General features: G+C 46.4%; 1 protein-coding gene across 1 annotated transcript; it reads left to right on the forward strand.

Moving 5' to 3' along the window:
- Positions 1–8,646: 8,646 nt before the first annotated feature.
- CLEC3B (C-type lectin domain family 3 member B) lies at positions 8,647–16,952 on the forward strand. Its single transcript, XM_054273840.1, has 3 exons — positions 8,647–8,942; positions 13,548–13,646; positions 15,023–16,952. The coding sequence occupies exons 1-3, from the start codon at positions 8,822–8,824 to the stop codon at positions 15,421–15,423; spliced, it is 621 nt and encodes a 206-aa protein (XP_054129815.1). The 5' UTR covers positions 8,647–8,821; the 3' UTR covers positions 15,424–16,952.
- Positions 16,953–25,549: the final 8,597 nt, after the last annotated feature.

Consider the following 25,549-nt stretch of genomic DNA (forward strand, 5'->3'; position numbering starts at 1 on the left):
GTAAATTTTCCTTCAAATTACCTTACTATTCTTTGAATAAAATGTGGTTAGATTTTACTATAAATACAACATGGTCCTAAGTTCATAATTCATATTTTAAACCAAGATTTGTCTACAACTACCTCACAGGGGGAAGCAGGGGGGCAGGCACTGAACTATTCTCTGTGGTGACCAGTGACAGGACTTGAGGGAACAGCCTGAAGCTGTGTCAGGGAAGGTTTAGGTTGGAGATCAGGAAAAGGTTCCTCACCCAGAGGGTGGCTGGGCACTGGAACAGGCTGTCCCAGGAAGTAGCACCAAGCCTGACAGAGTTCAGGAGGTGTTTGGACAATGCTCTCAGGCACATGGTGTGACTCTTGGTGTTCTGTACAGGAGTTGAGCTTGATGATCCCAGTGAGTTCCTTCCAACTCAGGATATGCTGTGATCTCCTTGCTCCCTAGAGCTCCACCTATCCCTTTTGCTGCAATAGCAACCCAGCCAAAACATCTCACTGTGGCTAAGGAGAAGGGACATGACCAAGGTAAATGGAAAACTAAGTTGGTCTTTAATTCAGCTGGAAAAGCATAGAGGCTGTCAGTCCTTCACAAAGAAAAGCAGAGGATTACAGGTAAGGCATGGATACAAGTTGCATCACCAGGTGTGGATTCCCTCCCTACATCAATTGGATGGCCCAGCAAAGAGTAAGAGGTGTTTATTTGGCTTGATAGGAAGAGACAGCAGATGGAAAAAGTCAAAGGAAGAAGTTGATTTTTAAGAAGCTGATATTTCATCTGCAAGTGTTAAGGATTGTTTTGAACAAACTTTATAGCAGAAATTACTACAATAATCCAGGAGTTACTTAGCTCTTACTCAAGCAACATTTTCTGAATTTTCTGTTTTAATTTTATAATATCAGATTAAGAATATTCTCTTGACTGTAACATGTTTGGTGGGGAAAAGGGGAGGAGGGGTTTTGCTGAAGGAAAGCTGTAGATACAGGACAGAACCTATTACAGCTCAAACTAATACTCATGATAAAATTAAAATACATGGAGTGCTTAAGGTTCCCAAATCTCTTCAGTCCTTTTGCTAGAGCTCATACTAGTTATTCAAGGTGACTGCAACAGCACTGTGTATTTCTGGTATAACAAGAAGTGTAAAGCAGACAGATTCTTAAAAAAAACTCCCGCCCAAAAAAAATCCCCCAAAATTTGCCCCAGGTTTGTGTTTCAAAGGGTTGGAATTTTTTCAGTCCCTTCAGTAATGGTTTAGATAGGTTGTAATGTTGCTACACAGTAGTAGAGCCAAGAAGTGGCATTGAGTGCACATATTGTCTTTTATCACTTCAGCAGAGTTATTTTGTGTGAGGCAAACACTGACCTGACATCAGCTTTACAGTAGCTGTGATCCACTCATTGCCATGCAAAGCTGCTTGTAAAAACATAGAAAGAAAGAAAACTGAAGGGAGAAAAAACCTTTAAAGTACCTTACACTTACCGCAGGCAGGTTTTTTATCATTTATTATTTAATATTGCAGAAAATGGTTAATGTAAATGAGACTGCAAGTCTTGAACCTCAGCCATTCTCTGAATGTTTTATTGCAGATTTGTGGTTGGAGACCAAAAAGTTGCCCTGAGTTACACCCGGGGTGAATTTTGTAATATGAATAGTGTATTTCTACACAGCTTTCCAGCTGAAGGATGTCCAAGCATTTTGCAATTACATCACTTAAAGATGCTTCTTGTCCCCTCTCCAGATCCTTTTAATTTTAAATATATTTTTATGAGAGCTGGAGGTGGTGGTGGGAAAAGAAACATCACTGTGTTTCAAGTGTGCGAACCGACGCCTCTGCAGAGGGGAGTACATGTGCACTCCCTCCCCAGTTCTTAATAAGGATAGCCAATATTTAGCCCTCTGAGATCCAGGCTGTGTGCTCAGGAGAGAGACTTGGTGCCAAGCACTTCCTCAGAGCAACCCTGTAAATGAACCTGGTGCCAGTTTCTGCAGTGCCTCCCCTACTGGACGTGTGTGTCCTCCCCTTGGTCTTCTGTAGCTGGGTGTGCAGCCACAGAGTGAACTGGGGGTCCCAAGGGGTCCAGTTCCTTCTGTGTCACTGCTTCTCATCTGTTGGCATGGAAAAGCAGGGGTGAGGAGAGTGACCCCAGTTCAGATGGGGCCTGCTTCAACCGCTGAGATAAAAATAATGAGCCCAGCCAAAAGTATTACAGAGCTGCTAGTTGGTCTCAGCTGCCCCCAGAGGTTTGCTGCTACCAGCTCGTGTCCCAAATGGGTAAACAAAGCTCTGACAGGGGTAAAAGGTCCTACAGCTCTCCCAGATGATACACTATTTGCCAAGAAATCTGTGAGACTGTGGTTCTCAGGCATGCTAAGGGCCAGTTTCTATTTTCTTAGCTCTCTTTAACCCCTCCCTTCTCTTCCAAACAAAAATAGCAGAATTTTAATAGAGATTTCAACTCAGAATGCTCCTGTTCCCATCTGAGCTGGTGGAAAGTTCCATGTGTTGCTGTGCAGATACTGCCACGTTTTCATTGACTTGAGTCCAGTAGAACTAAGAGGAAACATCTGTGGAGTGGGATAGCTCTTGTGTTTGTCCCAGAAATTAATTGCTTCTGCTGGGAGTGTCGAGAGGCTAAAAGCTGTGTACTAGAGATGAGGAGTCTACAAACTCCTGCTAGGCTTCTACTCATGTTACCTAGAAAGCAAACACCTGCAATTTACCTGTTTCACAGGGACAGCTTTCCCCTCGAAGCAGAAAAGGGCTAGGCTGTAGGTCAGTGGACCCAAGCCCAGGAATCCTGTCAGCCTGTGTTTTACAGCTACAGTTCAACACTGTAATTGTGCAGTATGGGGAGAAGAGGGGAGCTCATTCTGCCCTTTGGAGGCAGTGGGGAGGAGATGGCTGTGCCACCTGCAGTCAGGCTTTAAATGATGCCCTCCTTCAGCACAGCCTGATGTAAAGACAAATTGGTGTGAGCCAGAGCATGCTCACAGCTCCTGTGAGTGTGCAAGTCTCTCTTCAAGGGATTTGGCACCTTGATTTAACACAGACAATAGGGTGTTTCTGCATTTGTTTTGTAAGCAGCAGTTAACTGAGGCTTACCCACTTCTGCTAGGATTGCCTCCAGCTTTTCTTTTGAACTGCAGCAGATGCCACTGCCCTCCTCAGCAGCAGGGTGTTCTCCAGCCCTGCTGTGGCACTGGTTTACTTTGCCTGTGGTCAGTGGCTCACAGAGAGTGGGAGAAGCAAAGCTGTGACTGGTGACACTGAGTGCTCCAGTCCTGACCCCAGAGCCTTGTTCTCCCCGTTCCTTTAACACCCTGGAGAAAAATGCAAGAGCAGGTCTGCAGTGGGTACTGAATCTCTTCAGCCATCAGCCTCTCTGTGATTTTGATTTCTCACTGCTCCTCTTGTCTCCTAGTGCGCTCCTGCCCCATTGCACTCCCTGCCCATGCAAGGCAGTTTTTCCTTCTAAGGCAAAATGTGGCTGCTTCTGATAGCTGTGCCTCACAGAGGCTTCTTTTCCTTTGTTCTTTTCCTTTTTCCTTCTTTTCCTTGCATCTGCATTTCTAGCTATTTTCTTGGAGCTGCATTTCTAGCTATCCAGGAACAAAGATGTTTTTGCTGTTGCTGCAAAACATCATTAGAATCTCAAACATGCTGCTAATGACTCCCTGGTGATGGTTTAAACCTCCATTTCATTGACTGGAACACTTTTTAATAAAGCTGTGGTTATCTCTCGAGCTCTGTGAACATCTCTGTTGCTATCCTGATCTCAAGATCTGGGTGAGATGAGCAGCACAGGCGTGGCTGAGTTTTCATGTCACAGCACTTGTTGATGAGATTTATTCTCCTTTATTTAGACAGAGATATCATCATAGTTGCTGAAGCCCCTTGGCTTGTACCTTCAGAGGGCTAAGAAGGATTCTCAGGCCCTTTCTGATTTCCTCCACCCAGCTGGCTGTGGCAGGGATCCCTCCCTTCCAGAGGAGCTCTCTCCCTGCCCCTTCTCTCCGTGTTTTGGCAAATGGTAAGTTTGCTTATTTCCACAGCTGGAAACCTATGGGTTGGAAAGTCATGATTTAAGTCCTACCTCTCCTTCCTCCCTCCAGTGAAAGACCAACTTTAACAAAATGAGGCTTTTCAAGACCATGGATTGCTTTCTTTCTGCTGTCTGATCATGCAAACTTTTCTATAAATTCAAAAAATTAAGGAATTCATGAAGCTGAAGTTGAAATTCTCACATAATCCACAATTCAGCATCCACAGCAATCTAATACTCAAAAGTGAGAACAACATGAAATAAGTCTAAGCTGACAGACCAGCTGTCTACTTGCCAGTCTAAAAATACCATCAAGTTCAGTGGTGACCTCACTTGAACTGATGCTGTGACAGGCAGTGGACTTAGGCAGTTAGGAATTCCTCCAGAGTTTTGGTGTTACATTTAGACACTTCACTACAGTTTTCCATTGGCTGTTTGGGATCTGGCTGATGGGCAAACACAAAGCAGTGAAGACAGACAGATTACCTCTGGCCTACAGGAGCTACAGTCTCCAAACAAAAGGGAGTGTGGGTCCTTTGGTGCAGCTCCTTTGCAAGCAGAAGGATTTTAAACAGCTGATACTATGTGAACTGAAGTGCTGCACATTTGCATCTGGTTTAAAGCCCAAGGATGAAGAATGGATCTTTCTGTGCTGTAGCCCTTGGTGTACGTGGGGTAGGGATTTGAGCCATGCTTGACATGGGATATGATGGGAAGGTTCCCTCCTTAGGCTCAGAGCCAGTTTCCTAAAGTTAATGCTGGGGATAACATTTTGGTAAAATCCTTGGTTTTCCCCATCATTGTCCTTATGAAAACCGCCCTTTCCTGAACTGTTACTGCATTTCTTCTCGATTGGTCTCCAAAACAATGATCCATAGATTTGGCTCTCTCCATTTTAACCTGTTCCCATGTTTCATGCTGGTGGAAATCAGGAACGATGCCAGCACGAGTTCAGGCAGCGGCTAATGAATATCAGAGATTTTCTTGTGCTAGCCCCACTTCCTCACACAGTGTTTGTTACTTTCCACTGCTGTTTCTCTCCTGTTCCTCTTGGACGGTACTGGGGTGCCACTGACACATGGATCCTACCTGTCAGAACCCAGGAAATTCCTCTGGCCACCCTGGAGGACTGGATCCCCTGCCCAGGGGGCTCAGAGACCTTGGCACAGAGCCCAAGACCCCTGTGCCTTTGATTTAGCCCTTGGAAAAAACAATTACCAACCTTTATGTGAAGGATTACAAGCCACGAAAGTTTAAGTAAAATGATAGTGAATTTATCACAGGGTAAAAGAAAAGATTTTGGGGGGTTTTTAGAATGGGGGTTCAGGGGGCAAGATGGAAAAATCTGGGTGTGTCCAACCTTTCTCCTTCTTCTTCTTGGCCTCCATCTTCTGCTGTGATGGTGGCACTTTTAGATTGGTTTAGAGTAGAAGCTCACTGTCTAACAGAGGTGATAGGTGTTGGGCAGTAATTGTAAATATTGTACACGTGGTTTTTAGTATAAAAAGATAACACCACCTCTGAGGTGGGTGGAGTGCCTCTGACTGTCTTGCTGAGCAGACCTTGGCTGGACAGGAGAAAGAATTTTATAGATAAGATACAATAAACAACCTTGAGACCGAGAACTGAAGAGCTCTGACTCTTTCTTCGACCACCAGGCTGGGAAAAGAGACTTTCTAACACATCTCGGGGTCACTCTGACCAGTTAGAGTCCTGAGACCTACCCTTGCAGAGTGGGTGTCACCAAATCACAGAACATTCCAAGCTGGAAAGGACCCACAAGGATCATCAAGTCCGGCTTTAAGTGAATGGCATGTACAGGGACTGACAACCCTGGCATTTTTAGCGCCAGGCTCAAATGCACTGAGCTGATCTCAAGGGAGCAGAGGTGTGAATCCCAGTGTGCTGCCCCAGCCATGGATCAGGCCCATGCTGCAGGGCCCCAAAAATAAAGAGGCTTTTGGGCCTCCCCTTTGCACTCCTGCTGTCAGTGCTGGTGGGGCAGGCAGGAGCCTTCCCAGAGGAGGAGGAGCTTCAGGCAAGGAGCTGGCATCATTCAGCATTGGGGTGGCCTGCCTTTGAACTGGTGACTTAGCCCTGAAAGGCCAACTCTGGTAATTGCTGATCTTGATAATGACCGTGTGAATGCTGTTATCCAGTCCACCCTTGCACTTTCCAGCCATTGTGCAGTGGCCCTGCCTCATTTCTTGGCTTGGCCATAGCTGCTCTTTTCCTTGGAGCCAAAGCAAAACAGCCTCTGATCTTGCTGCCCATTTCCTTGCCTAGCTGGGCACGAAATCACAGGTCTGCATTGCTGCCAGGAGCATCCAGCTTCCTTTCGTGGGTTTATTCCAGCTACTGTTTTGCTAACTGAAAGCCTTCCAAATTCAGCACCCCAGCCTACTTACTGGGTTTCCCAAAGCCACGTAAACTTTTCTGTCTGCTTCCCTGCGGCCCTGGAATGGTTTCCACAAGCACAGGTTCTTCTGCCCTCTTTTTTTCATCACAAACCAGTTACCTTGCAATTAACAGGAGCTGCTCTCTCTCTAACTAGGAGTCTGGGCTTCAAACCAAGGAGTGAAGTGCCTTTGCTGGGAAGTAAAATCTATAATTGCACAGATGTTAAAAGTCATGGACAAAACCTTGGTTTCTTGGCATAATTTTAGTATTTGCTGTTGACTTCCAGTTTTATTAGTTCATCTAATAAAAAGGATAACCTCTACTCACTTCCCACATCTCTCTCACATAAGAAGTGTGAATCATCCGGATCTCAAAAGCAAAGGACCATTGAGAGCCCCATTATTTAACTGGAACCTCTGGCTTCAGCAGGAGCTTGGGCGGGGGATGGCTGTTCCCTGAAGCATCCTCATGCTGGATCCAATGCAGCAACACTTCAGCTTGCTCCCATTAGCTGGATGGGCCAGGGTTTATGAGCTTTTGTAATGTCAAGGATTTTTATTTTCAGTCTACATAGAACAGAATTGGGGCAAAGCCCCCTGTGGATAGTGTTACAGCTGGAGACAAGTGTTCTGAGTCTACTTGTTTTCATTTTTCTCATTTTTCAAGAAAAACAGTGGTGGCATCCAGCACAGACCTGCTGGATGGTGGAGGGAGGGGACTCCTTGGGTGCAGACCTGTTCTTCAGGGACTAATGGACAGCCACCCTGCCCTTCTGGTTTCAGATGGGCAACACTCCAGTTGGTCCCAGACTGGAAATCTGAGGTTAGGAATTGCTGTCAGACTCCACACCACAGCAATCTGTTTCATGGGCAGCAGTAAAGGGAGCATTTTGGTTTTTCCTCCAGCTTGGCAGCACATTAATCAAAGCAAAGGCAGGCAAGCGTATCTGTAGCCAAGGAAAACTGGGAGGTACTGAGTTACCTACCAACAGTACTTTTGAGTTTCAAGGAAAGGAAATGTGTGTGTATGTAGGTGTCTGGCATCTCTTGGGCTCCATCCATCCCATTTTGGGATAATCGAGGCAGGAGAACAGTAAATCCCCAAAATAGGTATTTTCCAGTTTAAATTTGAGTGAGGGTTGGTGCACATGATAAAGAACAGGGAGGACCAAAATGTTCCTTCCATGCTTCAAAAGCTTGGACTGTTCAGGTAGGACATCAGGGCAGGATTTTTCTTATTCAGCAGAAATGTGAGGCAGGGTAACATAGTGATTACCAAACTAGCTCATTGGCAGCTCTTTTTCCAGGTCTGTTTCTCTCGGACCTTTTATGCTCCTACAACTCCAGAGGTTCACATTGTGCTGGGTGGCATCTTGCCTTAAATTATCAGAAAAGTTTTAAGGTTAATGGCCGATGACTGGAGCACTTTGTTCTCCAAAATGCCCATCTTTCCTCCCTCCACATGAATTTCTTCCACTTGTTCAAACTGCTGCTGTTCCTCCTGTGGGGAAGGACTTACCTGCTTGAGCTGCAGCTGCTGAACAACCACACTACCCAAAAAAGCAGGCAGTGATCTTGCTTTAGGCTGCAGAGCTGCTCAGCACAGCCCAGCTGGCCTGAGAAGTCAGGCTGGGGATCTGCAAAGGGGCATCGAGGAGAATGGCTTTTTGTGGAACATGTCCCCCTGGTCCGAAGTCCCACAGGAGATCCCGTGGAGAAGCAATGACAGCAAGATGACCCTACCAGAGCCACAGTGGGACTGCTTTTTAGTGGGGTAAGAGCCACCCTACACTCTGAGGAAGGAACTGGGGTGCTCAGTCCCCCCACCTGCCCCCTCTGCCGCTGTTGGTGCCTGGGCATCCCTTAGGGCGTCCCTGATGAGGGATGGGGTACAGCCGGGGGACAGGTCGGGGACAGGCGGGGAGAGGCCGGGGACAGGCGGGGGACAGGCCGGGGACAGGCTGCCCCTCTCTGCTCCCTCGGCCACCCAAGCGCTGTTGGTGTTTCACACCTGGCCTCGCTGTTGCCATCGCTGACACACGCGATCAAACTCGTGGCGTTGTGCTAAAAGCCACAGGAAATCCTTCCAGCTACACTCCCAACCTTTCCTCATGTTTAGCTTAGCAGACTGTCGGTACATTCATTCCCATTTTTTGTAGGTTTTTTGTTTTGTTTGTTGTTTCTTTTTAACAAAAACAAGCGGCTTGCTAAGAGCTGCGGCCCCTCAGGGAGGTGTTGAGCCTTGGCCGGAGCCGCCCGGGGCCGGGAGGCTGCGCTGGCCCGGGCTCAGCGGGAGCTCTCTGGGACAGCCATTCCCGCCTCCCGCCGCTGTCCGGGCGGCTGTGTGAGGGCAGAGCCGCTGCAGCTCCGCTCGCACCGGCATGGCGCTCCGGGCAGCCTGCCTCCTCCTCCTCCTCCTCCTCTGCCTCCTCTCCCTCGCCCAGCTCTCCGAGCAGCAGAACGGCAAAGCCCGGCAGAAACCGGCGGCGGCTTCCAAGAAAGGTAAGGGGCAGCGGCAGCTTCCTTGCGAGGGCTTGGGGGGGTGCAGTCAGCCCACTCGTCTGGGCATTTAACAGTGCTTTAGTGAAACTTCATAAAAAAACTTCCAAAAACCTAATAAAGCTTCTTTCTCTCCCCTTCCTCCGTGAGAATGATTGTGCAGGTCTTCTGTAAAATAGTGAGGGTATTGAGACGGTTCTGAAGGATCCCCACCTTGAATAAATTTGTTGGGACAGCTTAGTCTGAATTTCAGAGGGAACACGTTTTCAGTGTTCCCTCTAAGGTTCATCCCAAGCTTTTCCTCTGATAAACTCTCCGTTTCTATAACCCCCTCACCCTTTCTTATTCATTTTTCAGAAGCAAGTAAGTGGCAAATGACAGACAATTTTGGAGGTAAGAGCAGGCAGAAAATAGCCAAGCCATTAAGCATCAGCAGGGTTCTTCATTTAAAACCGCTGGCCTCCGGTGTATTTCACACTGGGCACAAGCTCTGACTACTCAGGCTTGCACACATAAAGATGCCTGGGTTTTCTATTCCCTAGTGGGTTTGTCTCCCCTTCTCCTGTTTTCCTCCTGTCCCATCCTTGACTCAGTGCACGTTAGGTACAGAAGGCAGGTGAGGTAAGGAAGCAGCGTGTGAGCTTTGCCTGCCTGCCTGATGTGTGCAGCCACAGCCGCCTGGGCTTGGACTGCTCCTTCATTTCCTACTTGGAAAGAAGTGGGGAGCAAGGAAGAAGCATCCCTGGAATTCACTTGGCCAGGCTGCTGTCTACACTCACCCAGTGGCTGTTTTGGTCGTCCTTGAGAAATTTCTGCCTTTTCTCCCATTAGATCTTTCTATGAATTCACAAACTTAGCTGCTTATTCCACATCTTATTCTGCAGGACGTGGAATAACAGAGAAAACAGTCTGACTGTTTTCTAGAGCAAAAAGTACCCCCTTGGGCTTATATAGGGCATATGCATGCACTGCACTCACTGGAGGTACCAGGAGAGAGACATTTCTTAAAGAAATCCTGTTTTTCTCTAGGTGTCATTGTAACTGCTGTTTCTAATCAATTAGTGACAAAAAGGTGGGAGAAAAATCTCCTTTTTGATGGGAAAATTTGGCTCTGATTTAAAAACTTTTGAGAGGGGTGTCCTGGAAATCAAGCCATCTCTACCAGCTGGTGGCAGGTTTTAGAGAATTTCTTTTCAAAGGAGAGGTCATTTTTTCTGTGGAGGAAAGGGAAAAACCCAGCAACTTGGCATTTTTTGATCAGTCCCATCCAGCTCCATAGGGACTCAGCTGCCCTGCCTTTACTAGAAATTTCCAGTACTTCTTGGTTAATATTTTTCAGATTTTTATCAATGCCTGAGGGTAGGAGAAGAGGGAGAAAAGTGCTAAAAATCCCCCATGAAGCTCCTCTTCACCTCTGCATCCAAGCATGCTTGCCCAGCCACCACAGGGGCCAGGATTCAGCCACTTCTGCTCTAAACAGTGGCAGGATGGCCCCGTCTCATCCTCATCCAGGCATCCAGTACCCCCATCCTGGTTCTATCCCTGCAGTTTGCCTTGGAGGGTCAGGAATAGCAAAGCCACTGGAGGGTTGGTGGTTTTGGCTGGATTTATTTTTAATCTATGCAACCAAACCACAAATGTTAGAAAAGAAAGCATTGGTTTAAGCCAAGCTTTTTATGTTGGCTTTTTTAAAAAAAAATTCTTTTCTTTTTTTTTAAATTATTGCTTATGTTTGGATCTGCTTCAGAATGAAAAATGATGCTGTTTCAACATGAAAAAGCCAAGCCACAGCATTTAGAAAATGCTGAGACAGCACATTCACTTTGCCTGCTGTTGTGTTTTTGCCCCTCAAAGTACTCCCCAGTTACTGTTCCAAATGCAGTAGCTCAGCAAGCTCTCCCTGAGCCCCAGTGTCTTGGACACAGGTGGGATTTGTCCCTGTCTGGCAGCTCTGGGCGTCTCATCCAAAAGAAGCCCAGGGGAGGGAGGCTCTGGCATCCCTGCCTGGGCAGCGCTGACACCCCATGGCTGGAGGGGTGCAGGCATCTGCCCTGGGGGGCTCCCCTTGGTCACAGGTGTGTTGGAGTGCTGGCATCATGGAAGGGAGCATCTTTGCATAGCTCTGATGTGTATTTCTGAGGTAACTGGAGACAGAAGTAAGAGTCTGGATGCTTAATTCAGTGGGTAGGGAGTAATTTGGGCTTCTTTTCTAATGCCACCTACTGCCCAAAATTTCAGTGTGTTCTTGGCTGGATGCTCTTCCCTGAAAATGCCTGTGAACATTTTGAGTGCTGTAAATCCAGTGTGGGTGTGTTCAGTCTCCTCTTTGATCCAGGGACAGACTGCAATATGGGACCTGACTGTTCCACCTCATACCTTTGAAGAAATGCCTGGTGTTGGAAGAAATACTGGTGGCCAGAGAGCTTTGATGACAGACATTGTGAACCAGAGCAATACTCATTCCTCTGGGGGACAGAAAGCTGTTTGGATCTCCAGGCGAAGCCAAGAAACATGTATAAATATCCAAATTTCATACAGGAGTAGTTAAGACATTAAAATTGGGTACAGAGGGATTTGTTTGTTATTCAGCACACAATTAGAACAGGTGAGAGTTCCCATTTGTAGCTTTAAATACATTCCTGGCCAGGGTTTCAAGCCAACAGACTATTTTGACCCACAGTTTTTTGAGTCTCCTTTTGATCTTGCCTCTGCCCACGCTTAATCCTGCTGCTCCTGGTCCTGCACAGGAACCCACGCCAGCTCCCACAGTCTCATCAGTGTGCCAGCTTCCATCACAGAAAACCCAGGCTGTAAACAGGCTTGATCCCAGGCTCCAGGAGGTGAGCCTTGAGGAAATGACAGCACTGAGACAAAAACCCATGGCAATAAAATAGACAACAATGCCTGTTGATGTGGCCGTGGTCCTCACTTTACAGCAGAAGGGTGACTCAGCCAGTCCTGGTTCTCTGTGAGATATCCCAGTGAATGCAGTGCTGCAGGAGCATGTTGTGGCCCAGGGTTTGGAAATGAGGTACTGAAAAGGGACAGGGCTCTTAGGTAGTTATCAAAGACACGTGTCACCTCTCATGGCAGGGACCCTCAAGGTGGGAACCCAGCAGCAAATCCAGATGGAACTCCATAAAGAGATGCCCCAGCAAGACTCATTGGCAGCGTCCTGCCATGGCCTTTGGATGTTACTTAAACCTTAGAACATTTGTTCTGCTGCAAGACAGGCTTGCATGAGGGAAAAAACCCCATGATTAATTAGCCATTTCCCACAAAGTGTTTTCATCAAAGGCAGCAAAATAATATCTAGTGCCTCAGTGTTAAATGAATCCATTAAAGTTAATTGAGCAATGAGTAAAGTAACATTAATTGAGCAATGAGTAATGCCCTCCTGATGTGTCTGGTATTCATGTTCGTGGCACCATGTAATCTTGGGTCGGTGGTTTTGACCTGCATCCAGGCTGCTTCCCTACTTGCCTGCCTTGGTGTCTCAGCTCCTTGGCCCTCAAGGGAAGCTCTTCCTCCTGTATTCATGGCAAACTGTCCCCTTTCCTTTCAGCCCAGGAGAACCACTAGATGCTTTCAACATGAGAATTACTAGATGCACACAAGAGCCTCAATGTCCCATCTCCCACCACCTTCAAGGTGTAAATGGTCCCTTTGCTCCTGTCTGGAGAAATCCAAGTACTGATTAATAACTGTTGGAGCTGTTGCAGAAGCAGCACACCTAGCAAGGTGTAGGCTTTAAGAGCCAGCTCTCCAACCAAAGAGGTGTCTTCTCACAGCAGGAGAGCGGCTCTGGACACTGTTTGGGTACCTGCACTGAGGGTGATGAAGGTAGAGATGAGGCAGCTGTGGTGGTCCAAAGGATGGTGTGGTTGGTGGGCAGAGGCTGGTGGCTGGTGATGCAGAGGCAGATCTGGTGGAGGTAGGACCTTCAGCCCTTCCAGCCCCTTCCTCCTGGTCAGCAAAGTGCTTTCCTACCAACACACAGCAGACACAAGGTGGGTGCAGCCAGGAGTGCACACAGAGAACATCACGTGTTAGGGTATTTAAGGGAAGCCAGGAGGGTGTGCTGTGACTAGAGAGAGAGCATGCTTTTGAGGAACCTGAAAAAAAATAAATCCTGTTCAGCATTAGCTTACAGTTGCCCACAAAACCTTTGTGTGTGTCAGGACTTCTGTTCAGGCCGGGGTGTCCTCCTGCATTTTGGGAGCTTGACTCCAATGCAGCACATCCCCAATGACTGCCCTACACAGGGGTAGAGAGACAAGCCTGCACATTGCAGTGCTTGTGCATGTGACCCTTCCCCAGCACTGCCAGCCCAAAGGGTGACCCCTGCAGCTGGAAGATGCATGGGGTCCACAGTCCCAAAACCTGAACCAGGAAAACAAGGTTGTAATTGATAGTGGAACCAGGCTGACAAGCAAACAGACACTCTGATGGATGTGCAAGGGGACACAGGTGCTGAATTTGTGGATTCCTTTTATTTATCCTTCTCTGAGGGCAAAGAAACATGGAGTTTTGATGATAGGAACAGATTTGGTTGCCTCCCCTGGGATACAACCAATATTTGTGCTCTTTCTTTGATTTCTCCAACAGATGGTGTGAGCCTCAAAATGATTGAAGACCTGAAGGCCATGATTGACAACATCTCTCAGGAGGTTGCTCTACTGAAGGAAAAGCAAGCACTCCAGACAGGTAAGGGGCTTGCTGAAGAACAGATGACTTTTACTTTGAGAGAGGAGCTGCTCATAAAGTGGCAATTGCTCCACGTCTTAATGAGAGATGCCCGAGCAGCCCCCAGCAACAAGCCCACCATGGGGAAAGAGGTTGGGGGATCAGAGCAGAGTGTGGGTCTCTGCAATTCCTCTGGGCTGGTGAACCTCCTTGGGCAGTCAATGACAGGAGCTGTGCAGTGTGGGGCCCCCCTCTTCATGTGCCTCCCATCTGGATATTCCTATGATGCTAACCCAGATGTTCATTTTCCTTTATGAGGTGGAGGAATGGGATTTGCATTAGCCTGTGCTTTAACCAAATGCACCTTACTCTTTTGTCAGACCCCAGTGAAATGACAACCTGGTCTCTTCTACACACCATGGCATTGCCCAGGAAAGTGCACTGCAGGGCAGTTCTGCTTCATTGAACATACAGAGGACAGTCCCAAAATGTCCATCTTCCAGATGTGCTCCATGGTTATTCTGTGCAAACTCCACTGGCATCAGTAGGAGTAGGATTTGCAAAACATGAAGCAGAAATGAGATGAAAATGCAAATTAAGGAGATTTTTCTCGTTAAAAGAAAAGGAGCACAAGCAAAATCAAGGCTTTAGTTCCAAGCTCACATTCATTGAGAAGTAATTGGTTTGGATATTAATGTGTGGCTCTGATTAGGTATTGTTTGGCTACAGTACCCTAGTACCCTGCACTCTTAAGGTTTAGAGATTAAAGAAAAGCAAAATAAATTGATATCCTTAAAACCAAAATCAGAGGCAAGTAGAAATTTCCTCTGAAGACCTCAAGCTATGCAAGCACAACGCTTCTGATCAAAGCTTATTAAAAAAGACTCTTTTTTTCATCTTGCATAATTAAGGTGATTTAATTGGCATGCAAGCTTTTTCCCAAAACACTCCAACACCCGGCAGTGCCCATGACAAACCATATTTCTAACAAATTCATCACAGAGAGAGTAGCATTGGCTGGGGAAGAACAAGGCCAGGGCAGGGGGCGGGAGGACCATGTTGTGCCTCTGCTCCAGCACCAGCAGAGCCCAGAAGGGTGGCAGGGGCACCCTGAAAATCCATTTCACCCAGTGATTTGCAGAGGGGGAGGGCACATCTCCATGACAGTATATTTCTTTACATGTCTCAATGACTGTGTCCCACCCTGCATAGGAGGAAAAGGAGCCCTTGGAATCCTGTGCTGCTAAGGGTCACTGTGCAACCTAAGAAATTAAGTATGTAATTTGGCTGCTGCGTTCGCGGCTGCTGCATTTGCTGCTGCCTCCTCTCCCGGGCACCATTTTTAAACCAAATTCTCCTTCTGTCTTTTTTATTCTGTTGGTGTGGTAACCTCTCAGTCTGCCTGAAAGGCACCAAAATTAATCTGAAATGCTTTCTGGCGTTTTCGGAGACCAAGACGTACCACGAGGCCAGCGAGAGCTGCATCTCCCAGGGCGGCACGCTGAGCACGCCCCAGAGCGGCGAGGAGAACGACGCCCTCTACGAGTACATGCGCAGGAGCATCGGCCCCGAGGCCGAGCTCTGGCTGGGCCTCAACGACATGGCCACGGAGGGCAGGTGGGTCGACATGACGGGCAGCCCCATCCGCTACAAGAACTGGGAGACTGAAATCACCACCCAGCCCGACGGCGGCAAGCTGGAAAACTGCGCGGCTTTGTCGGGAACCGCCAACGGCAAGTGGTTCGACAAGAGGTGCCGAGAGCAGCTGCCCTACGTCTGCCAGTTCATGATCGTGTAGCAGCAGGGCCTCCCCCCTGCCCAGCAGCCCAGAGCCCGCCCTGGGCAGCGGGTGATGGAGCTGTAGCTGTGTGTTCGCCTCCGTGTCCATCCGCACACCCTCATGCGCGTGTTCAGTAGAGTCACCCTTTGCAAAGAGCGTCGCCGCGGCTCGCTGCCGGGTCACAGAGCCCCAGAGTATTCCCTTTGGCCTCATCCAGCCCTGTCCACAGCTGCACTGCTCTTCCCAAGGCATGATTTATAGATATATATTTTTTTACACGGGGAATTGATTAGGACAGCTCAGTTGTTCCAGCAAAGAACCAGTGCAGCAGTCCAGCCTGGCATACAGCTGCCTCGGCTGCCCAAGGCTGTCACTCTGGAGTGTCCTTTCCCATTTTGCTGAGCTTTCTTGGGACACCAGAATAGGCAGTTTCTGCTTTCTTCACTTGTTTTGCTTCCCCATAAGCCCTGGCAGCAATTTATGAGAGTTCCATGTTCCTCACAGTGTTCCAGTTCAGCCTTGTGAGGATCAAGGTCCTGTCTCAGCAAGCAGAGGGAGCTACTCCTGCTTTGCCTTGAGAGATGCAGTTCAGCTTATTTGGTAGGGTACCAGCTGCTCAACTAGTCAAATTACATGTATGAACGAATTAGCAAGTTACAGGCATGTTTGATCCTCTTCTCACCAGCCAGAAGCCAGTTTCACTGACTTCAGTGGGAGAGTAAGACCCACTGCCAGGTCCTTTGAAAAAAAAATCCCATCGAAAGCTTTATTTGTGCAGCAGTATCAAGGGGAAAGCAGCAAAGATTGGAGAATAGTTAGCCAACAATATTACTAGAAATAGAAGATGTGTGTATTACATAAATAATACAAATGTAACACTCTTAGGGAGTATGTTGCTATATAAAAATAACTATATATTGAAAACAAGCTCCAGGACAACTCACTCCAGCAGCTTCAGGAATGACGTGACCTGTTCATATGACGGGAATCCAGATGAACTAGTCCAGTCTTTGCTGGTTCTTGGCAAACATAAATCTGCTGAGCACTGTTTGTGCCAATATAGTCATGCCCAGCTGAAGGTCTGACCTCAGTGATTTTTTACTGAGAAAAGGTTTAAGGTAAAAAAAACCAAAACAAAAAAAGCAAAAACAAACCCAAAGCAAAACAAAGCAGAAAAACTCCCCAGCAATGGTGGGAAAGAAGTGCAGGTCACCCTGGCAGCTTAACAGAGCTTTGCTGGCTGTTGGCTAAAAGATATCAGTGATTCTTTTCAGTCCAGTGCTTGGCAATAACCCCTCCAGTTTGGGTCACAGGCCCTGCCCTTCCAGGCTGGAGGTGTCAAGACAGGATCCTGCCCATGGGACAGGTATTCCAGTTTGCTGCTTTGTTTAAAAGCAGCATGGTGGTAGGTCTTCCAAGCCATCAAGTCTGAGCCAAGCTGGAATCACACACACACACACAAATGCAGAGTGCACGCTTCTGAGGTTGTCACTATTGCCAAACTCTCCGCTGTTCCAATGACTATAAAATAAAAATATCTCTATAGCTTGCTGAAGGAATGGAGTTGTGTCAATGTGATTGGATTGGCTTTCTTCTACTTGTCTTTCTCTTCAGAGCAGGTCCAGGGATATATCTGAAAGCTGGAGATAACAAAGGCAGAGGGGAAAAGCAGGAAGTGACAGCCTCCCACTCTGTAATGCACTTTATAGGATTCTCCCCCTCCTGCCCTGTTATCATCCCAGTCACATGTCATACACAGGATACAGGCAGGGAATCCTTTTATAGGAAAATAGGATTTCCTTCCTTTCCTCCCTTGCTGCTGGGAAATTTCATTCTGAATTACAAGCTAACCCTCAGCTCTGTTTGGCAGCATGAGTGGTGCTGGGGGAGATGGTACCTCAGCTCCCAGCATGGAGCCAGTCCTTCCCAGACTGCCTCCCACCTCCTCCGCAATGATCACTTCTCCATCCTCCTCCTCTCCAGCATCCCATGCAGGAGAGAAGACCATCCATGTAGAAGACATTGCCTCACACCAGTCTGTGGAGTTTCAAGTGCTGCAGGAGTGCATGTGAAGTTAGGTCTCTTTTGCACAGCCCTTCAGTGAGCTTTACTTTGGACCCCGCTCCTGATGTTTTCCAAGACTCTCTGCTGTAGGTCATGATTACCCCCTACAAGCCAGCTTGTCTCAGTGTAAACCCTCTGGTTCCTTTGGCAGATGTTCCTTCCATGTTTTGAGATACACATGAAGGCAAAGCAGCAATGCTGGAAGCATTGCTGGCTTTAATCCTGACTGGTCATAAACCACAAGGTCTTAAAACACAAATCTGTGGTCAGAGAAATAAACTGACCACTGAGGGCTTTTATGGAGAGAGGAACAATGTGAAAGCCATGGACTCTGCAATGCTGAGCTTCAGGGAAGTTGTGGGTGCTGGAGCTGGACCATCTTGGTATGGAGTGTGAATCTGAAAAACAGCCATGGAGATGGATGCCAAAGGATATTCCCAGAGAGGACATGAAGAAGTCAATCTGTCAAATCTAGAAAATAACAAGTCACTCTCGGCAGATTTCTTGCTTGGATCTCTCTTGCTCTCTATTTTCACAATAAACTCCTGCCAGCACTCTTCCTCAAAGATGTTTTGCTCTTCTGAAGCTGGGAGGAGCACAGGGAAGGGTGGCTTTGCCCCTGCTGTACTTGTTGGATCTAGGATGACAAAACTGACCTTGTAGTTTCAGTGCTACATTTGTAAGTTTCCTGTTATTCTTACAATCTTCTTACTGTACAATATGAACTACAAATTTTCTTTGAAAAGCCAGAGGACAAACTTCTAGAAGATTCCTCATCCTTGCTTACTACAGCAATGTTATTTTCTGTGTCCAACCCTATATTTTGTGGTCACAGGGAATGCCAGGATGGAGGGATTGAACAGAGGATAGCCTCTGGCTGCCTCCGTAGGGAAACTGTCCTGAGCACATGTGGTCCATCTGCTGGGGGCCAAAACAAGCATCACATTCTGGATCTTCCAATAAATCCTTTGGCATTCAAGCCAGAGTGCAACATCTGCTGTCCATGAAGTGTGGTCCCAACCAAAGGCATGCAGACTAATGGAAAGAAACCTCAGCTCTTCCCCGAGGAAAAGGAAATGTGGAAGTGTTCATGTCTGAAACAATGTATTGTGATGCCTGCAATCTCTAATGAACCACATGTTATTAAAAATAGAGGATGTTGTGTAAGACCTTGTGCCACTGGTGGCACTCCTCAGCTGCTTGTGGCTCTGTGACGCAGCAAAGGAAAGATGAAGCATGAAATGCACATCTATTTATATAAACAACAGAATTAAATTACTGGGTGAGCCTACAGAAGGAATTCCCTCAGCACTACCCCATCTGCTGCTGACTTCAACAGAGTTGTGCTAGCCCACCCCACTGATGGTCCCCACCCCAACTCACCCTGGTCCAGAAGCTCAGGACCTGCTCCAGGTCTTTGCCTGAAGGTCCAGGAAAAGCCCAAATGGTTCAGAGTGAAATGGTTGGCCATAAAACAGGTAATGCCTTTCTGAAGTCTCTCAGCACAAGGGCCAGAACAGCACACAATTCACACACCTCAGCAGCCAGGTTGCTTTTGGCTTCAGTCAGTGAATGGGCTGGGTAGGCAGGGGTGGGTAAGAATTTGGGGGCTGTGAGCCAAAAGCTTGTTTTGGGCCTTGAGCACTTCTTTGGAACTTGGTAGTCCTAACAAGAGACCCAACCCCACGGCCCTGCTCCCTGTGCATGCCCAGAGGTTCTCTCACATGAGGTGCACCCTCTCCCTGTCATCCTTCGCAAGGAGCAGCCCCTCAGCACCTCTGCTCCTTCCTGGCACAGAGGGAATACACTTCCCTCCTCTGTGGCTACAGAGTGAGACCTTTGGTGGAATGAACCTTAGAAGGTAAGGATCTCCTCTGCCCCTGAACCACTGAGTCTTGTGATTCCTGTTGCCTTTACTGCTCACTCCTGCTCCTGTGCAAGCACTGAACTCCACTGCCAGTCAGGGAGTGGAGAAGACAGGGAAGCAGCACAGATCTGTGAGATTCAGCAAACAAAGCTAAACCAAAACACCCCAGGGAGCATAAATATAAACCTGCTAGGGGAGGTCACTAAACTAATGGAGAGCATAAAAATAAACTCCTTGGGGATAGATGATAGGATATCAAGCTGTGGTGTACAAAACAAAACAAAAAAAAAGATGGTTTATTGCTTTTATATATAGAAGCACTCAGAGGGAGTCTAAAGGTAGCAGCTGGGGACTGTTCCAAATACAGCTGAAAACCACAACCATTTTAGCTTCACAATCAGCAGCCTCTCCACTCTGTGCTGTGCTGTGCAGACAGGTCAGTGTCTGCATCACCTCCCTGTGACGCCCCTGTCCTGCTGTGCTGGAGCCTGGGGCCATCCAAGCTGGCAGCAGCCATGAGGCACCCCAGGGCCTGCAGCATCCCTCCAGGAAGGAAAGAGAAACCCAAGATGCTGTGCTGCCAAGAGGTAAGGCCAGCTGCTGATCCCAGAATGTGGCTGCTCTGGCCTCAGCCCTTTTAGAAAGCTGACTCTGAGCTTGAGACAGGGAACACAACACCTGAGCTGCTTGCCAGCCTGGCAATGGAGAGCATCTCTCAAGAAGCTGTGTTTAGAAAACACAGTTTGGGAAGCACAGCAGCTTGTAAAAGAAAATGCAGGAGGGGAAATAAAACCTACAACCCCTACTACTTTGCAGCAATGCCCCATGGACAGCTTGGCTTCCCACTGCAGTGTCAGTAACTTCTCTTTCTATCACACCCATTAACAGGGATCCCAAAAGTGAGGTCTCTGCCATTCAATGGTTTGCCCTGTTTCTGTGTTTCTCAGGACCAGTGAGGCCACATCTGGAGTGCCAGGTCTAGTTTTGGGCTCTCCAGCACAGGAGGGACATGGACCTAGTGAAGTGAGTGCAGGGAAGTAGAAGGGATTTGGGGAACTCTGTGTGAGCAGAGAGCAAGAGCTGAGACTGCCCAGCCTGGAGGAGAGAAGGCTCAGGGGATCTCAAATGCCCGATGGGGAGGGTAGTGAAGACAGAGCCATGGGCACAAACTGAAATACAAGAAATTCTGCTTAAAGAGAAGAGAATCCTTTTTCTCTGTGATGTCAGTCAGACCCCGGCACAGGTTGCTGAGAGGGGCTGTGGAGCCTCAATCCTTGGAGACACCTAAAGCCTGACTGGACATGTGGCCCTGGCCACTGGGACCTTGCTCTGAGCAGGAGGGGCAATCTGGTGATCTCCAGAGGTCCCTTTCAACTTCTGTGCAAACACAGCAACTGAGCAAGGGATCCTACATAACTTATTCCTCTTCTGCAGTCACAGGAGAAAAACAGGGATTTCAGGAGCAGACAGCTGACCTCAGACACCTGATGGACAGGCTGTCATGTAAACGCCTTCCTACAGAACAGGGTTAGCAAGAAAGCCAATAAAATAATCCCTTGTGGGAAGTGATTTCTACACTGTAGTGCTGCCAGAGCTCTAGATACTAACTAGGTCTTGCTGCTCTGCCAAGTGTGATCAGCAGACAAGAGCTGAAACTTCACTTAGTTATTCAACCAGAAGGAAACTGGCAACAAACTCCACCAAATCACCAAAAAGAAAATGAAATATATATATATTTAATATTAAATGTTCAATCCAAACACTCAGTTCAGGAGTGCGTAGATGAAGATGTGACTCAGATCAACCGCAAAGATTTGCTTTACTGTAAGAGCAGAAGAGTCCAAGGGCAGCTTGAATTTCATCTGGATTCATGTGCAATGTGGACATTGCTCTGTCCCTGGGAAGGCTTTGATCCAAAGTCCCTGAGTGTCAAGCCATGCTGACATGGGGGACCCAGATCCCAGGAGATGGGCAATGGCACAGGTCCCACCTGCAACACATCTTTATCAAGGTAGCTCTCACACTTTCTTCTACAATACTTCAGGGCAGAAAACCAAGCCTCCAAGTGACCTTAAGCCAGTCAAATTTTAGGAAACACTCCAGGAATTGCACTGATTATAAACAGGGTTAAACAATTGGTTGCACTGAAGAGTGAGGACTTGGAAGGAGCTGTGTGGGTGGGGTGCTGTGTACCTACAGCGAGTGACTGACAAGTTTTGTGCCCAGCCTGGAAACTGAACTGCTTTCAGAAAAAACAACAATTATTGGGGTTTGTTCCGAAATTAAAATGTATGCACCAAAAAAGAATGCAAACACAACAAGTAGTTGTAGTGTATCGCTGGAGAAAAGGTAAACACTCCTGAAAGCATAGTACTAGGGAAAAACACACCTTACAGATAAAATATGGAGAGCTTGAAAAGCGCCAGAAATCGTCATTAACTTTGCCCTCTTTTAAACATTCAGAGAAATTGTTTGCCAGCCTCTATGAGTAGCCTATTTTTAAGCCTGCTGAAACTACAGACGTGGGCAGTGCTCACAGCCAGATATAAAACCACCTCATGACTTTGATCAGGTGATAAATGTCCATTAAAAAAGGAGAGCAGACAGCCCTGAAGGCCACACAGCAGCGAGCAAAGCAAATATTCAGCCTTTGATTCATGTGCTAATGAGGGAGCTGGGGAGACCCTGGAGGTCTTGAGTCTCAGGAACTGGCTGCATGGGGTGAGGCAGAGCTCAGTAGTGAGATACTGCCTTGTGGTCACCATCCTCTCACCTTCCCTGCAGGGCCAACACCACCACTCCTTTCCTGCTCTCCTTGCCCTTTCCCAATGCCCTGAACTCACACTCCTTGGGAATTAAAGTTGATAGTTTCAGAGACAAGGACTTCAAGTTGCATTAAATTTGTGTATTAAAAAAGCAAGAGACATTATGGTTGTAAAGCTCTGGACCTTAAAATAAGACATACCAGAATGAGGTAGAATCACTCCAAAAGGAAACATAAAGGAAAAATCTCTAACCTCAGAACAAGCACTAAGTTTCAGCTCAATGATAAAAATTAAAATTGATACCTGAGCCTTCAAGAGTGAAGGGATGCACTGTTCTCATCATCTTTTTCTCCTTCAAGGTGGCAGGAAGGGGAATGTCTCTCCTTTGGTTTGCTCCTCAGGTACAGAAAGGCGCCAAGTCATGACCTCAGGGACAATGTGAGTTGGTGGAGATGTTTCTGCTGCAGTCAGCGTTAGTGAAGCAAGCACAGATTTTGTGAAGCATCTTGGAAAAAGGTCACTGGTAGAGATTTGATCCACTGCACCATTCATGGACCCGGGCTGTTGTTCTGCAGCCTTCCACCTAATTTGGTGTGTAATTAGGTGTTACTTATACAAAAGGTCATTCATGTCAAGAGAAGCAGCACCTACCAGACTAATTTGAGTTTTTCCTACATATATTAATGCTTTCCCAAGTACCTCTCCAACTACTTGAGATGTCAACTACTTCAAGTACTGCCACTTCATTCAGCACTGAAGCAGCCTTGTGGTTGCTCTGTGGTGAAACCTGAGGACCTTGCAGTACCAAACTTCACACAGCACCTTTATTGTATTCCAGTCAGGTTCAGGTGAGGCTAGAGTAAGAAATACATTGTAGACAGAGGTTTATTAGTATTTCACCCCAACACTTTTGATGAGAGAAGACTCATCAAAAAAAAAATTGAATTCTGGAGACCTCTGTCTTGAATTTTGTTGATTGGGAGTGTGGGGAGAAAGGCAGACAAGACATGAAAATACAACAGTAGGAAAAGAAAGGAGGATGATGACAAAAATCCATCTTTCAGTGGTGTTTGGAGCAGATTCATGGTTGATGCATGGTTCAGCCTCTGGAGCCTGAGCTGTCTTAGGTGCAGAAGTGCTCCTTTCCCAACCATAACTTGGGCACAGATTCCCCATAGGCTGTATTGGGAAGCACTCTTGCAGAAATTCGTCAAAACTCCTTACAGCTGAAGCTGTATTTTGTCCTTTAACCCAAATGGGCCACCATAAAATCCTGAGGAGAACATGAGAGAGTTTGACCTGCGGAATTGACCAGCTAAATGTGTAAAATTTCAGAATACATAGGTATATGTACTTGCCCATTTTCCTAAGATGTTTGGCAAGCAAAAACATTGTATTCTGAGATATTAGACATGTACTTGAACCCATATGCCCTGTTGAGATGGTTTAAGGTACTTAGAAATTTGTTTTTCAATAATCCAGAGAAGAGATATTAGAGAAAAAGATCTAATTACTTGCTGCTTTTTTTTTTTTTTTTTTTTTTGCTCTGAAAGATTAACCTTTAAAATGTACACCAAACAATAATACTAGAATATTTTATTAGACCTTTGGTTACTTTTTAGGGTTTGCCTCCTGTTAAATAAACTCTCATTAACTTAAAGAAACTAACTTGGGAAAACCTAAAACCTATTAACTGTTTATAAGCTTTTGAATGGGTAAAGCATTCAGCTGTGAAGGGAATTAACAAGTATCTAAACAGGTTTGATTTGGCAGAAAGTAGAACAGTTTTCATTTACTATGCAAATGTGAAATCTAAAAAGATTCAAGCTGTTGAGCTAGCCTTTTACTAAAATGATAACTTTTATAAAAAACCATTTATCACTGCATTTTTCTTTAAAGCCCTCATTTCTGAGGATATCAGGGATGCTTTTCCAAGTAGCCTAACTGATGGTTTTTGGCTCAGGAGAAGCTGCCAGTGGGTGTCCAGGTCTTCAAAGTTGAAAGCTTTAGGCTGTCATGGCCCACAGTGCACGTGCAGAATTTAGTAGGAGCAAAACTCTACTTAGCAGCCAAAACTGTAGAGCAGTAGGAGGTTTTCCCCATTGAAATTAACCCTGTATTACAAAACAACACCTCTGTGCATTTGTTCCTGTGTTACTTTTCCCAGAAGCCAGCAATTAAATGAAAGTAGCATTCTGAGAGGAAAAACACATGACTAGTTTGCTTCTCCTTTATTTTAAAAAACCACACAGCACCTCTTAAATGAAAAGCATTTGCAATGATGAATTTGAAGCGGATGCTAAAACAATTTGGCTTAAGAGCCTGCAGTTCATACTCCTGAGACCAAGTGATGAATCTCATTTAAGGACAGGTTATCCTGTGCAGAAAACTAGATTTACAGATGTATTTAGCAGCTGCTTTGCCACCATTAATCTCACGTAGGAAGGGAGGTGTCCATATGGGCTCTGTCTGTCATTTTTAGCCCTTAAGGTAAAGACCAGTACGGGATATTTTCCCCATCATGGCAAGTGGCAAAGGTGATTATCACCTTCAGGCAAAACCATTCCCAAGGTTCCTGAGGAACACCCAAGCCTGTCCCCATTTAATTTAAGGAGGTGAAAGAGAAGTGCCCCCTTACCTCTCCCCATATTTACCCAAACCAACCCACCAGAGGATGCAGACTCCAAAAGAAATGGCAACCAACAAGAGCAACCAACAACTGAAATAAGAATAAAATTTAAAATAAATTAACAATAGCAATTTAATAAATTAAATATTAAAGGAAATTAAGTATTAAATAGATGCAATTGGAAATGGAAAACTAAGTTTTATTTCAAAAATTAAAAAAAAATAATAAAAATGGGAGCAAATACTTTACGTAAACATTCAGTTGGTTCTAAACAATACTTTCTCAAATCAAATAATCTTCAGTTAGAAAAAATAAAATAGTTCTGTTGCAAAGATGACAGGATACTGCCAAAACATTTTATCTCATTTTCTTCTGAGAAAGCACTTTTCAGAAAGTGAGGTCATTTTTTCTAGCTTCCTATCTTAAAAGAGTGCTGTGTGCTGAGCGAGTGCTGCTCTGTTGGGTATCTTTGACAGGATGCGTCATGGCAGTCCTTCTTCAGCTGTGAGTGACTGCAGCACTTGTACCAGGACAAATGCACATATCTGTATACAAAATGCACTCACAAATGGAGCAAGGAACAAAGCAGTTCCTGGGTCTTTGAAGATCCATCTTGCCCAGAAGCATAAAGCCTGGTTTGTGTATGGCAGTGTAAGCAATTCCTTAAGCAATTCCTAATGGATCCAGCCCAAACCACAAAAACCACCTTTTATGTGTTAAGTGTTGCTAATTGAAACAATTTGCCACGCTTCATTTATGTCGAAGAAACTTCTGGCATGTTGTTTCAAAGTCCTTGTAAAAGGACTGTTCTTTCCTCCA

The sequence above is a fragment of the Melozone crissalis genome, unplaced genomic scaffold (assembly GCF_028551555.1).
Source record: "Melozone crissalis strain CALT ecotype California unplaced genomic scaffold, PUWL_Pcris_2 ptg000016l_1, whole genome shotgun sequence".
NCBI lineage: Eukaryota > Metazoa > Chordata > Aves > Passeriformes > Passerellidae > Melozone > Melozone crissalis.